This window comes from Pongo abelii, chromosome 11, assembly GCF_028885655.2.
Source record: "Pongo abelii isolate AG06213 chromosome 11, NHGRI_mPonAbe1-v2.0_pri, whole genome shotgun sequence".
NCBI classification, from domain to species: Eukaryota; Metazoa; Chordata; class Mammalia; order Primates; family Hominidae; genus Pongo; species Pongo abelii.
Genome location: NC_071996.2, coordinates 131444177 through 131460506, shown reverse-complemented (window position 1 = coordinate 131460506; position 16330 = coordinate 131444177). Strand labels below are relative to the sequence as shown.

Genomic DNA, 16330 nt, shown 5'->3' with positions numbered 1-16330 from the left:
AATATATAATATAAAAAATACATAAAATTATATATAGTATAAAACAGAACCAATAGGAGATAGACAGATAGATAGATAGATAGATAGATAGATAGATAGATAGATAGATAATATCACCACCTTTCTAAGGTGGTGATGTGATATAGTGGACCTTGCAGACATGTTGGCCAGGGCAATGAGGTATAAATACTATAGCATCATACATGGATTTCTAAGAAATACTAAGACATGGAATAGTATCATACATGGTTATAAATAATTGGATAAAGATACAGTATAGTATCATACACTATTATAAAGAGGATAAAAAACACAGTGTAAATTAAACATAGTAGTCAGATACATGACATAGATACAATATGGCATCATACACGGTCATCAGATAGATAACACACACTTGGTGTAGCTTCATACGTGGTCATCAGGTAGACGGTGTCGATGTAGTTTAGCATCATCTGTATCTTCAGGAAGATGACACATAGTTCATACTTCATATTCTATGCCTCGTAGAATAGCATCACGCCTGGTATGTGATGTCATGATATGACATAGACTTAGTATAGCATCACATATGCTTGCCAAGGAGACATAGGATGATGGAGACACAGTATAGTACCATGTGGTTATCAAGGATATGGTGTAGACATAGTTTAGTGTAAAATAGGAAATTGTCAGGGAGATAATGTAGAAATTATATAGTGTTAACACGTTTGTCAGGAATATGCTGCAGACATAGAGTAGCATCATAAATACTTGCCAGGGAAATAGTGCAGACACAATGAATCATCACATATGTTTGTCAAAGAGATGACACATAATATAACATCATATATGGTTGTCATGGGAGTGACTTGTTGTTCAGTATCATAAAATGTTATCCAGTACGTGATGCATGCATAGTACACCAGTACAGATGGTTGTCACTGAGATAATAAAAACATCATACAGCATTGCATGTGGCTTCAATGAGATGATGTGGACAGAGTGTTAGTATCATACATATTTGTCAGCAAGATGATCATGGTTTTGCATCATATATGATTATCAAGAATATGATGCAGATATGGCCCAGCATCAAATGTGGTTTTAAAGGAGTAGATGAAAACACAGTGTAGCATAATATGCAACTTTCAACAAGATGATGCAGATACAGTGTAGAAATAAACATGATCCTTAGGCGATAAGACAGACACAATATCATGTCACATGTGAGCAACAGGGAGATGACAGATATAGTGTAGTGTCGCATGTGACTGTCACAGGATTGAAGCACACCTAGGATAGCACCATATATGGTTATCAATAAGATGACACATAGTGTAGAATCACAGTGGTAATCAAAGAGACAGTGTATAGCATAGCATTATGTACGCTTATCACAAAGATGCGGTAGACATAGTGGAACAGCACATGTGGTTATAAAGGAGATTATAGCACCATTGATGGCAATTAAGTTGACAAGGCCAACGTAGGGTAACATATGTAATCATCAGGGAAGCTGGGTGCAGTGGCTCACGCCTGTAATCCCAGCACTTTGGGAGGCCAAGGCAAGTGGATTACCTGAGGTCAGGAGTTCAAGAACAGCCTGGCCAACATGGAGAAACCGCATCTCTACTAAAAATACAAAAATTAGCCAGGCTTGGTGGTGCATGCCTGTATTCCCAGCTACTCAGGAGGCTGAGGCAGGAAAATTGCTTGAGCCTGGGAGGCGGAGGTTGCGTTGAGCCGAGATCGCACCACTGCACTCCAGCCCGGGCAACAAAGTGAGACTCCATCTCAAAATAATAATAATAATAATAATAATAATAATAAGGGAGATGACCCAGAATATAGCATCATATACAGATATTAAGAAGATGGCAAAGACCTCATATACCTCGTTATCTAGGAGGTGACACAGACATTGTATAACATTACACGTTGTTATCAGCTATATGATACAGACACACTATTGTGCCATACATGGTCACCATAGAGATGAGACATGGTTTTTATCATAGCTGGTCATCAAAGAAATGACCCATAGTGTAGAATTATGCATGGTTATCAAGCAAAGCATAAATCTCTCCAAAAATTAAAAGAATGAAGAGATCACCTACCATCGGCTGAAGCAGTTGCAATAAGCTTTCCGGTGTAATCAAAGCAGCTGTCTAGTATTTCATCATCATGGCCTGTTAAGGTTGCCACACATTTTCCATTTGTAGCATCCCACAGCTACAATTAAAAGAAACAAAAAACAAAACAAAAAAAGACTATGACTTTCTGTCTAAAGTGTGAAGATGGTCAGTGGTCTTCATGACATGCTTATGGCTGGTTAAATAACTGTGCAAAAATCACTTGTGTAATTCTCGCATGTTCAGTTAGATTTACTTTGATTCATGACCAGAGACCACAGCCAACCATCAAGCAAGGCACACTCTAGTCACGAGAAAACCAAAGTCAGACATTTAGAATCTGCCACTACACTGAAGAAAGAAAAAATATCTCAACGTGTATGCTTTACTGGTTGGTAAAGAGTTGTGCTCTTTTTATAGGAAGGACGTCAAATGATTAGGAGCTTGATATAAAACTACAATGTCAGAAAATGGAAAGTACATTATAAGATTATATTTGTTACATAAACAAATGATAATTCCATAGTATAATCTCTTAGTAACCATTTTTTAAGTATAGAAACTTAGGGACAAGGAAACACTGTGTTTGAGGCTCCTTGAGGGTCACTCTACTAATTGAAGTTCTATAAATGAACAGTGGGATATTAAATAAAAATAAAATGCCTTCTCAAATAAGATATTTAATATACTTGAAGCAATTCAAATTGCTTTACTACATGACAATTCCTTCAAATTTGGAAAATCCAAAACTTGAAATTTTAAAAATTACCAATTATTAGTTGTAAATTAATATCTTAATTTTTATCACCTTTGAAATTTGTTAATGTTACAATGGATATCTGACACAGTAAAGAGTATAGACACAATATAAAGCAAAGATATTTATTTATTTAGCTCACCATGCAGGTTTTGTCCATAGAGCCAGTTAATATTAGAGAGCAATCCCAATTGAATAAGGCACTGCTAATCTCAGCACAATGACCAATTAAGATATTTACCTTCCTACAACACAAAAATAATTAAAACTAGTGAAAGATATCTTACTTCAGTACATGCACATGAATAATGAGGCCAAGCCCATCTGTGTAAGCTAATCTAAATTTTGGTTTTTACAAAATAATATATTTGATGACAAAACAAATATGGCTCTACTACTGCTCAAAAACAAGCTACTAATAATTTCATTTCAGCCGGGCGCGGTGGCTCACGCTTGTAACCCCAGCACTCTGGGAGGCCGAGGTGGGTGGATCCACGAGATCAGGAGATCGACACCATCCTGGCTAACACAGTGAAACCCCATCTCTACTAAAAATACAAAAAATTAGCCTGGCGTGGTGGCGGGCGCCTGTAGTCCCTGCTACTTGGGAGGCTGAGGCAGGAGAATGGCGTGAACCCGGGAGGCGGAGCTTGCAGTGAGCCGAGATCGCGCCACTGCACTCCAGCCTGGGTGACAGAGTGAGACTCCGTCTCAAAAACTAACTAACTAAATAAATAAATAACTTCATTTCAACAAAAATGTACTTAGATTTTAAACTATCAAAATAATGCTACTTAAGGCAACATTTCAAAAAGAAATGGGTAACAAATAGTAAAGCCGGTAAGAAGTATTCTTACACCGGATGAGTGCACCCCTGGTTGTTCAGAAATCACACATCAAGTAACTGAAAGGTCCTTCTTCCTCTGTCATTTCTTGTTGCATACATCTTGGTTGGCACCCCTGATAATTAGCCCCTCTATTAAATCACAGACAAATCCAAGAGTAGACTTTTCCAACACAAATATGCTAATTTAGTTAACTTCCTAGCAACTAGGACCAAAAATCATTAGGAAGGAAATTGAAGTTCTTGGACTAAATTGGTTTGGGAAATTAACTAAGAGTTTTTATTTATACATGATATTCATGCCTAACATAATGACAAGCCATTGAAATCTGATTATCCGTGGAATAAATAATAGCTATATAACCAGACTATTGCTAACATTCTCCTTTTATGTTGCTGTTTGTCATTATTTGCTCAGAATTCAAAGAATGCACATATTTTGTGAATCAGAAATATCATTAAAGAATGAATTAATTTATATTTTCAATATGTCCTATTTTTATGGAATCCAAAACAGAGTTAAAAGATAGTAGCTTAAACTAAAAAATAACAGAGGGTTTTCTGAACCCCCCAATCCAGGTTAAAACAATTCTTAAGAACTAAGAATTACCTTCCAGTATCAGCGTCCCACACTACAACTGTATGATCAAAAGACCCCGTGATGATTCTGTCTCCTGAGGTGTTAAATGACAAGGAGATGATTTCGGCAGAATGTCCCTAGAAAAAGAGCAGATACTGTCAAGCATACCTGCAGATAAAACAATTTCTGCAAGTGTACAATATCATAGTCTAAAAGGAAATGCTGGAGAAGGCTGAGCTCTAGGAAAGGAAGTCAGCGGTTGGCTGGGGTGAGGATGGGGAGTGTCTGCACGTGGGCGCAGGGTTCTTTTTGGGGTTATGGAAAGGTTTGAAAACTAGGTTTTGGTAATGGATGCACAATTCTGTGAGTTTACTAAAAATTGGTGACTTACACACAGCTAGTTCATTTAACTTAATAATGTTGATTAAAAACAAAAGAAAGAGGTTGTATTTGGGGAAACTAGAGGACGTCCTTTACATTGCCTTGGAAACACTACAGAGCAGGGGACTCCATGGGCTAATAACACATGGTGTGCAAAAGTAAATAGTGTATAAAATAAAACTAATTACTTTTAAAAAGGAAATTATTAGGATAACTTGACATGAAATCGATCGATAAATTCCCGCCTTTGGCCTGACTTTCAGCTGGTTACCGTCTAGTGTTAGTGAATCAAACTGTAAGACAATGAGAAGAAACCACTCTCCACAGCAGATTCTCGAACTGTGATAAGGGGATCCTGGTTGGAGTACATATATCCCTTGATTCCTTCATTATTTTAGTAAATTAACATAAGTATATTTTTAAATAATACAAAGAATTAGAAAAGTTGAATTATAACTTGATTTTTCTGATTGATTTCCAGGACAAAATGAAATGTAGTTGAATATTCAAACTCTAAGTACACAAAACAAATGCACTCTCTGGCGCAGACAGGTGTGCCAAACAGGACCCCTCCCATAGAGTGCTCTTAGGCACGTCTGTAAAAGGGGTCATTTTAGTTGAAAGTGCGGCATTAATGGGGGGCCTTTCCCTGCACATTTGCCTGAAAGAAGAGATAGTAATGATTTAAAAAAAAAGGAACTGAGAACAGAAAGAGTATACTTACACTAATAATGCTAGATAATCAGATTTAAGAAAGAAAAGCCATTACTGTTATTTTAAAATGGTGATTTTTTTTCTTTTTCAGTCCATGTTTTAACTTTCTTAGAAAAAGCTGAGGAAACAAATCATGTTTTTAAGAATGTATTTATAATTTTGAAAGGACAAGGAAACTGAATTTCCCATCCGGCTGTTCCTGCTGATTACAACATAGGGTCACTCTAGTTTTGTTGCGGTGACTTGGGCTGGGGTGGGAGGAGGGGAGGGTGGGAGGAAAGGGAGAGTGGCAGGTGGCGGGGAGGTGCTGGGCGCATGGTGGTGACACACAAGAGCACGCCCCACCAGCACTCACTCTGTGGGCCTTTTCCCCTCTGGTCACTTGCCCTCTGTCATTTCAGACTTCGTGATACAGGATGGTTGAAAGACCAGCAGGCAGAGGAGAGTGTGCTCACAGTCATTGCTTTAAGGATTCTCTTGGCATGGTTCTCCAGTTCTGCCTCTTCCAAAAGTGCCAGCCTCCACCTGCTTTCCTTTCAGCCAGAGAGATGGTGATGGGTTCTAAGATATAGTTTATGTGTTTTGCAGACTAAAGTTAGTCAAATAAAAAGCTCCTCGGACTTCCCCAGCACCTCCACCTAAGTCTTTTGGAATAGCCAGGAAACCAGTAGGAACACTCTTTCACCACTAAAATTTGAAAACCAGCAACTCAACAACCTCCAACTTAGAGCTCATTTTGTAACAAAAACACAAATAAGAATGAACACAAATAACAGGCTTATTAAAATTATTGACATACTCTTAAGGTGTAAACTTCCTCGCCATTCTGAATGTCCCACAATTTGGCTGTTGTGTCCATACTTCCAGTTGCCACCAACGTGCTTTGAGGGTTAAATGATAAACACACCTAAATTACATGAAATGGGAGAAATTTTAGGAAGATAGAGTTTCAAAGTGTTAATTATAGACAAAAAATCTTCCAGATGAAATTACCTTACCAGATTCAGTCTAATTCTTTGTCCAAAACCCCACGTATGTGTGACCTGCTATCCCCAGGTTGAGTCCTTCAGAGTCCTCCTCTTGAAAAGAGGCTGCTTGTTCTCCCACAGCACCCAGCTCAGGCTTGGAGGGGTACTAGCTCTCTTTGCCACTTCCAGACCACAGAAGAACAAGAACAAAAGTGAAGCCCACCTCCTTTAAGATCCATGCTATATGGCTCTCCTTCTCCTTGCTGCTGTCACCACAGTCCTTCCAATCACGGCCCCTCACTCATCAAGAGACTACTGGCTCGTAGTCTCAATGCCAAGTCCTAGGTGGCCTTCACGTGGGCAATCCATCCAGTTCCCCCAGACCCATGCCCCGGACGCCTCTTCAGTAGTCTCTCCCATGGCCACACCATGGACGTTAGTATTATCTTCTCTAGAAGATTCACCACCAATTTACCAATCCAGGGTCACAATTTCCCTTCCCACTCCCCTCCCCCAGAAGAGCTTTCATCTCATTGAGACATCTGCCTTTTCTCCTGGTCCATCCTCCCCATTCAACTGACACCCCGGAAGCATCACTCCTGCCAGTATCCTCGACACTCTTAGTCCCTATCTATCTGATGCACCTTCTGTACCAACTCCTAACATTAACTTTTATCAGGCAAGGATTTTATCCAATCACCTGCCTCCCTGCCTTATCACCCAGCCAAGGTAGCTTAAGAGAACTGCACAGAAAGTTACTGGTACTGCTCCTTCATGCCTCTGTCCTCAACAGAGTCCTCAGCACTGTTCCCTACTTTGTTTAAGATGCCTCTCGCTCCATACATTCTCCCATTCCCCACTCCTGCCTCTACTTCCATCCTCATCCCTCCTCAGCAGACAATCTGGCCTCCTACCACTTCCCCGAGAAAACTCTCCTGTCAGGTAGGAACTTCCCCACTTGGATCTTGCTTTCTTTCCCTTCAGTCTCAGATGCAGAGGGGTCCTTCCACCATTCTAAGACCCCCTTCCCTGCATACCTAGGGGAGATGCACCCACTCGCTTTTCCTTCGCTCTGGACTAAATCCTTTTCAGTGGCCTGTAAATATGTATGAGTAAATCCTCCCTTGATCTCATATATCCCTCTTAGCTACTCTTCTTCCTCCTTTACAACCAAATTTCTTGGGAAACAGTCTACCATTATTTTTGTCCATCTTCTGCTCACTCTTCAACTCTTCTGAAACCACTCTGGCTAAATGTTCAATCCAGGTTTGGTCGGTCATCCTACTTAACCTCCCTGACATCTGCAGCACTGACTCCTTTGTTCTCTAGTTTCCCTCTCTTTCTTCTTATTTTTCTTTTTTCTTTTTGTATCATTGGAAGTTCTCTCTTCTCCATCCTCCCAAGATTCTGTCAGTCCCTCTCCATACTCTACCTTTTCCTCTGGGCAATTTCAATTGCTCATTGGTTTCTACTGCCACCCAGATGCCAGTGACTCATGCATCCAAGTCCCTTTCCCAGACCTCACTGCTCAGTTCCAGCCACAAAGAGCCAACTGCTAAATGGATGCCTCTGTTTGGCTATCACACAGGCAGCTTATATCAATTTAAGACACAAAAGTCGTATCGATGCCAACCTGCTCCTCCTCTTTTATGCACAGAATTGGTGAATGGCACTGCCCATCATGCAAACACAAAATCAGGGAATCCATCCTGAGTTCCCCTTTTCTTTTATGCCTCATAACTACTTAGTAACCAAGTTCTACTCACATTCTCTTCATCTATCTTTACTACAGGCCTTCATCATTTTTCACTTGGATTTCAGCAAGATCCCCAACTGGCCGATAACTCTGATTGTATCACCCTCCCATTTCTTTTTCACAGTGCCACAGGAATAATCTTTCCAAAGAGCACAGCTGATCATACCATCTCCTAGCCAAAAAGTCTCAACAGTGGGGCATTACCTACAAAATAAAATCCAGTTCCTTAGCATAGTATATGACCTCCTGCGTACTATGGCTCTTGCCTGCCTCTCCTACTTTAATTGCTCACACCCTGTGATCTGAATTTGAATGGGCTACAGGTGTGCCAAGGCATGGACACTTTTAACACAGGCACCTGGGCAGCAGCAGGGATCCTTGCCCATCACCTCTAGCCATGCACAGCAGGCAGCTCCCTTCAGTGTGCTGCAAATCCACATTCGCACATGCCACCACACGGAGGGTCGGGAAGTTCTGCTCTGATCACACAGAACCACCTGAGTTTCAGGCACACATCACTGTTGCGTACCTCTTCTCAGCATTTTCCAGGGCTGCTCGCTCTGCCTGGAATGCACATGCCACCCCTCTGGGAAGTCTTTCCTGAACGAACACCTTTCCTTGGCTCAGGAGGCCACACTGCTCCCTCTGTGTCCACACTGAAATCCCCATCCACTTCTGACACTTGTAACACATTTTTCAACTTATCCATTAACGCTTTTACTCCTTCTATTAAATTGTAAGAATTGTGTCTGATTCTCTCAGGTACCCTAAGCACGTAGGCCAGGGCTCCACACATAGTCAATATTTAATAAATACTTATTGGACGGATGTTGTTGACTGTGAAAAAGATGAATGTCTCCCTAGGAATTATATCTAAAGAAAATATTCCCCAAAATCTAAAGGAGTGTGGAAAAATGGTCACACTCTAAGGACACACATTATGTTTTTCTTTGACTTTGGGCAAGTTACTTAAGCTTTCAATGCCTCAGTACCCTACTCTGTAAAATGGGGAAATACCTTCCTCTTAGGGTTGCTGTGAGGCACAACTAAGCTAATACTTGTCTATGTAAAGGGGCTTAGGACAGTGCCTCTCAAACAGCAAGTGCTGTCAAAGGGTCAGTTATGTTTCACTGCAGTATTCCCAGTCACTAGCAAAGTACCTTCAACATAGCATGAGTTCTTTATGGATGAATATACCATGAATTTTTAGGATGAGTGTAAATAAATTTTACTTCTAAAATAAGCAGCTTGTTTTTGTTCTTGTTTTAAGGTGTACATAAATAAGCAGGATACAGGACCCTTTCCCATCTCCAGGTACTTTCCTTATCCTCAAGACATATTTCCAAGCATTCCACAGTCTGTCCTAGGTATCTTGTTCCTAAGTTCCAGGGGTGGGTGTGGGTGCTAGCACTTGAACACTGCTGGCAGATTGGCTGTCACCAACTATTCACAAAAGCTGTCGCCACCGTGGCTTGCTTTTCCTCCCTCCACCCCTGTATGTTCTTGTTTGCTCTTTCTGGTTCACAGCAGGTATCTTTTTTCCAGTGAATATTGAGGTTAAAAGACCTGTTGCTCTTTGTTATCAATTTCCCCTCTTCATCTAATAATAGTTATTAGCACATTCTTTTTACGTCTCTGTTCAATTCAAAAAGTACTGAGCTATATTTCCCTACTGACAGTTACCGGAGAGGTGGTTATATTTTGTTTCCTGCTTTAGCCTTTTCTCTCTTTGACCCTCAAAAGTCTCTACTATTTTCACACTACTACTGCATTGGTAAAGTGAGTACCTTCTATTTGTGGATTCTCTTTTGGTATTACCCACTTAAGAGTAACTTCAAAGTACAACAAAGTTAGTGAGTTAAATATCTGAAGAATCATTCTACCTAATGAAGTCCAGAAATGGAGGGAAAGGTGTGATCCCCATTAACAGACCAAAACATAACTTGGGGATTTGTTAAAATCAGATCAATTTTTCCTTATTTAAATCTTTGATTAAAACCATTTAAGGTTTACTAATCATTTGGAGCAGCAGCCTGTTTATTTTTAAAAGCTATCATCTGTTCTTACAGAATGCCAATTATTGCACTAATTGTTATCAGATATGTCTCAGAATTGGTCAAGAACAAGGGCTTCCCAATAGTGAAAGCTGTTTCGAGTATCAGACTATTTAGGCAAATTTGAGCTCTAATGATATACAGAGAACAATCAGCCTAAATATTTAAATATTTCACATAGTAGTTTAAAAATTATTTTTAAAACCGTTTTTATAACTTAATTGACCCTCATTGAGTCAGTACTTTAAAGAAAAGTCAATGAAAAAGAAAAAATAAGATTGGTTATTATATTTATAAATTTATCATATTACGTGTCTATTTAGTCAAGGCAGGATACAATTCTTTATAGAATCTGCAAGATATTAACTAGAGTAATTTTTAAATAGTATCGGTACCACCATATAAATATAGGCAGACTAAAAACGTGGGGTAGAATTTGAAAATTAATTATAAAAGTAGCCCCACTACTTTTATAATAGAATCCTAAAAAGAAACAGCAACATAAAATACAATAATAAGGCCGGGCGCGGTGGCTCCCGCCTGTAATCCCAGCACTCTGGGAGGCCGAGGCGGGTGGAACACGAGGTCAAGAGATCGAGACCATCTTGGCTAATATGGTGAAACTCCATCTCTACTAAAAATACAAAAAATTAGCCGGGTGTGATGACGGGCACTTGTATTCCCAGCTACTCGGGAGGCTGAGGCAGGAGAATGGCGTGAACCCAGGAGGCGAAGCTCGCAGTGAGCTGAGATTGTGCCACAGCACTCCAGCCTGGGTGACAGAGCGAGACACCGTCTCAAAGAAAATAAATAAATATATATATATATATATATATAAAATAATAATAAATTGTTAAATATACTCACTATTTCTGCTGTATGACCCCTGAAGGTATGGTAACATTTTCCTGTTTCTACACTCCAGAGTTTACAAGTTTTATCAAAGGACCCAGTGGCGATTTTGTCACTAAGATTTAATAGAAATGTGGATTATTAAAAAAAGACACATTACATAATAAACTGAACTAAGATAAGAGATATTAATACATGAGTAAAAAATTTACTTCACTTCTAAAGCTATAAGCAATCTTAAATTTGTTTCAGTGGACAATAAAATAAAAGTCTTATTTTTGAGTGGTACCAATTTACACATTTAATTTTAAAGGTTTTATATTAAAGTTATAGGTATATTTGTTTGGGATTATAACAACTTTTAAAACGAGTTTAATGAATGTAGCAAAAGGTTTAGTTTAGAAAATTACTTACAAATTAAAATAAATAATGTATAGTATGAACTGTGTAAACATAGAAAAATTCTGTTAATAAGTATACGGAAAAGAATAACATTGAATGTAAAAGAAAAATGAAAAAAGATAAATCCCATTAAAAATACGGTTAATAAGGTTTTGAGAATTTAGACAGTGTTTGTCCTCTTAAGGAAATGCCTATATTATTCCAGTTGTAAGAGGGTTTAGAAAGGAAATACAAAGACTTCAGTCACTTTCAACTAAGAGGCTTCTCATATTGACTTGGGGGCAGAGCTATCATCAACACCCAACAAGCAAGAGTAGATTACCCTGTTTGGCCTTTGATCTTGGAACTAAAACCTTTCTTTTAACCCTGGCTTACATCTGTCTTTTACACCAGCTCTTCAAGATGTTTACCCAATTGGATTATCATTTACGGTACAAGCTCAATTTCCCAAAGTGTAAGAGATCTCACGATCCAACACGTATATCCTAAAGCAGACTAGAAATGTGTATTTATCCAGACTAACACTGATGCCTTGATTCTCCCCCTTGTCCCAGGACACCCATATTTCTATAGTGTCTACGTGGTCTCTCAGACTAAAGCAAAGTGGCACCCTCTTTGTCAATGCTCCAAGGGCAGCTTGTACTGGCAAACACTCACCCACCCAAAGCTTCCTAACAGAGTGTCTGACCTGGCTTTCTCCTCTGGTTTCCAGCCCAGGGCATTTTACTTCAGCTGCTGATGTCTTCCAATACGTGCTCAAGATAAGCTCAAAGCCCTGTGCTTTTTCTTTTTTTTTCTTTTTTTGAGACAGAATTTTATTCTGTCACCCAGGCTGGAATTCAGTGGTGCGATCTCAGCTCACTGCAACCTCAACCTCCGGAGCTCAAGCAGTCCTCCCACCACAGCCTCCCGAGTAGCTGGGACTACAGGCACATGTCACCATGCTTGGCTAAATTTTTTTTTTATTTTTTGTAGAGATGAGGTCTCACTATGTACGTTCTTTATCAGTTCCCTCAATTCATTTTTCCAGCCTTCCCGACCCTCAAACATATGAGACTGGAGTTGCTGTTGTTTCTTGACTAATATCTATTCTAACACAAACTGTTCTCTAGATCCACATGACACCACGTTATAGAAGATATCTCTCATGTCAATGTGTTCGAAAATTACTTTATTGAATCAAAGCTTACTGCTGCCCTAAGGTATAAAGCAGAAAAACAGTAAATTGGTTGAAGTATTTCTTTTCTCTCTCTCTCTCTCATATACACACACATACACACACACACACACACACACACACACACTCCCTCTTATTCTTTGGTGATTGTGTTGAATTTATGCTACGGAAACCCCAATGACCCCAAAGTGCAATGAGAAACACTGCATTCACGCATACATAAATCATCAGGCGAAGATAACTGATTGGACAAGTGGGTTTTTTTCATCAGGGGCTCTTGGTAGAATTCAGTTGAAGAGTCAAAAATTATCCCTCACCTCCCCAGCAAGAGAAAACTTCATTCTCAGATAGACACCCAAACACAACATGTTTGTTAAGTAGACTATTAAAGGACATGGCATTATGTTATAGAGAATATCCTTTAAATAGCATTGCAATGAAAGTAGTAATTATACCAGAAGTAAAATAGTGTCATTTATAATTTCAGTAAAATCTTTATCTTTTCATAAGCTTGTATAATAAGGTATTATAAAAACTGTCATTCTTTGGAATATAAAAATGCATAGATCAAAGTTAAATTTTCTATAACTTAATTGGAACATTTAATCATTTTAATGTACCAATTTAAGTTGGTGCCATCACAATTAACATGTTTTGAAAGGGTACTACATTTTTAAAAGATATTATATTGGCAACCTAGATATCAAGTTTTTTAACTATAGTATAAAATGTCTACTCTAAGTGTATCAAATTTTTATGAAATTCCTCTATTCTTCCTGCCCCTACCCAGGCAATGAGTGTATTATGGTATCATGAGTGTATTGTCATATCTGCATCCTAAATGTCCTCCTTGCGTCTTGTTTCTTCTCACATCCAAACCCTCTGACCTCTTCTCTCTGCCAGAGCTATCCTTCTATTTAAAACATCACTTTCATTGTTCTCCTTTTTGTTCCCAAATCCTTGATGGCAACTTGGTCCTACAGGACAGAGTTTAAACTCCACTGAATGCTCTGACCTCACATACTTCTGTTTTTCAACATGAAATGCTCACTGCAGAGACTGGCCACTGAGTCACTACAGAGTCTGGCCACTGAGTGTGCCTGATGAATCCCCTCCTGGAGACATTGAGCTGCTGAAGTCTCTTTGCCCCCTGTGTTCTCTCCACTGCTCACCACCCTCCATCCTTCTGGCGTCTGCTTTCAGCTCACACCATCACTAAAGACTCTCACCAGGAGAAATCACAGTGATCACTTTTTTGTCTTAACTGTTAAATCATTTACTGTTTTGTTCTAGTCATCACAACACTATAGTAAATGAACCATATTTATAGAACCAGCCTACTTTATGGAAAAACTCATTTAACATGTGCAATCATGAAAAAATACATGCTTGTCTAAAAAAGGTACACTCCACTAGATATAAATATATATTTGTTTGCCAATCTTTTCACAAGAGGACACTGTCTTTCTTTGACTGTGTGTCAGCTAAGTGGAGTCCACCATCTGTCTTTCAGAAATTGTATCAAACCTCTACAATACCTAGTTCTCTTTTCTTGCAAGTGGAATGAGAACTTAAAGAACTTAAACATACATGCAGAACAATCTGAGTGCAGAATTTTTCTAGATTTTGACAGTGTGCTTTCCAATTGAACATTGATCTCATCCACAATTTCATTTAGTTGTGAAACAATTTTTCAAAGATTTGCCTTATCTATGCTTCCCTAGAAAAGACCAGGTTTCTTTTCACACTCATATTTTATTAGTTTATGTAATATTTAGTTAAATTACACGTTATGTTACACAATTACAATTGAAAGTACAACCAACATAAGCACATTGGTTGACAAATACAACTAACTCTTGATCAGCTTAGAACCTAACCAGTGGGAGGAGAGTGCCCATTCCAGTGGCTATCTTCACTGCTATAGATGTTCAGGGTGCCATGGGAATCAGCAGTGTGTCATGAGGAAGAATAGCGGACACTGTATCATCCCCTGTCCATTATCTAGAGGTTGGTTTAAAAATACTTCTGTTGTACTTGGTACTGTTATTTACCATGTTGCCACACACATTTTTTTCCTGCCTGGCAAGACTATAAATTAACTTCTAAATGAAGTAATGCTAAATGAAGACATGCTGTGTGTGTATGTCACATTCCCCCAGAGGCACCAGCCCAGAGCTGTGAACATCAATAGGCAGTGCCTGTCGGAACTCCCAAGGACTGAGAGTCAAGTCTTGCCTAAGCATGAACTCCAGCTCTCTTCTTTACTACTGTGTGATCCTTGGAAGCATACCTGAACCTTGTATTCTTTTTTTTTTTTTTTTAAGACAGAGTCTCACTCTATTGCCCAGACTGGAGTGCAATGGTGCAATCTCGGCTCACTGCAACCTCTGCCTCCTGGGTTCAAGTGATTTCCCTGCCTCAGCCTCCTGAGTAGCTGGGACTACAGGCATGCACCACCATACATTACATACATTAGCCCAGCTAATTTTTGTATTTTTAGTAGAGATGGGGTTTCACCACGTTGGCCACGCTGGTCTCAAACTCCTGAGCTCAAGTGATCCACCGCCTCGGCCTCCCAAAGTGCTGGGATTACAGGCGGGAGCCACCGCGCCCAGCCTTAAACCTTGTATTCTATATAAGGATAGTGATAGCTAACCCAAAGACCATTTTAAGCTTTGAAGGAGGTATTTAAAAGGCTTCCAAAGCACATACCAAGCACTCAATAAATTTAGACCTCTTGTCTTCTTCCCTTTCTCCCCAAGCAGATGGAGGGATGAATAAATGAATTAATAAACAGGTAAGTGAAGGGATGAACACACCCGTAAGGATTGTTGAATGCGATGGCATACACCACATTCCTGTGGCCCTCCAGGGTGTTCAGCTCCTCTCCCGATGCAGTGTCCCAGAGCTTGCACGTCCGATCGTAGCTTCCTGTGATAAAGCTAACACAAGGAATATAAACACGTTGCAGGGAAGAATGGCAGTGTGTTAATAAAGACTTCATGTTTTACCTGTAGGATAATAACTCTATTTATTACGCTGTTTGTTTGTTTGAGAGGGAGTCTCGCTCTGTCACTCAGGCTGGAGTGCAACGGCATGATCTCGGCTCGCTGCAACCTCTGCCTCACAGGTTCAAGCAATTCTCCCGCCTCAGCCTCCTGAGTAGCTGGGATTACAGACACCCACCACCACACCTGGCTGTATTTTTTGTGTGTGTTTTTAGTAGAGATGGGGTTTCACCATGTTGGCCAGACTGGTCTTGAACTACTGACCTTAGGTGACCCGCCCGCCTCAGCCTCCCAAAGTGCTGGGGTTACAGGTGTGACACACGACGCCTGGCCTATTATGCTTTATACAGTGGAAATCATGTGTGCAGAACAAAAAGTTAAATTGAGAACAATGTCCAAATTGTGATATATTCCATTGTTCCCCCCGCCAACCCTCACGCCACCCCCAAGACAGTCTTGCGCTGTCACCCAGGCTGGAGTACAGTGGTGCGATCTCAGCTCACTGCAACCTCTGCCTCCAGGGTTCAAGCGATTATCCTGCCTCAGCCTCCCAAGTAGCTGGGATTAGAGGCGCGCCACCAAGCCTGTCTAATTTTTTTTTTTTATTTTTAGTAGAGACAGGGTTTCACCGTGTTGGCCAGGCTGGTCTCCAATTCCTGACCTCGTGATCTGCCCACCTCGGCCTCCCAAAGTGCTGGGATTACAGGAGTGTGCCACCAC

General features: G+C 39.9%; 1 protein-coding gene across 2 annotated transcripts in view; it reads right to left on the bottom strand.

Annotated features, from left to right (window-relative positions):
* DAW1 (dynein assembly factor with WD repeats 1) overlaps positions 1-16330 on the bottom strand; it is a 72084-nt gene that overhangs the window by 34341 nt on the left and 21413 nt on the right. For both annotated transcript variants that reach the window (XM_002812941.5, XM_054549917.1), the window contains exons 5-10: positions 15422-15544; positions 11036-11135; positions 6190-6297; positions 4326-4432; positions 3014-3116; positions 2100-2214 (exon numbers count right to left, since the gene is read on the bottom strand). In XM_002812941.5, coding sequence (XP_002812987.1) covers positions 2100-2214; positions 3014-3116; positions 4326-4432; positions 6190-6297; positions 11036-11135; positions 15422-15544 — 656 coding nt within the window. The remainder of the gene's footprint in view (positions 1-2099; positions 2215-3013; positions 3117-4325; positions 4433-6189; positions 6298-11035; positions 11136-15421; positions 15545-16330) is intronic.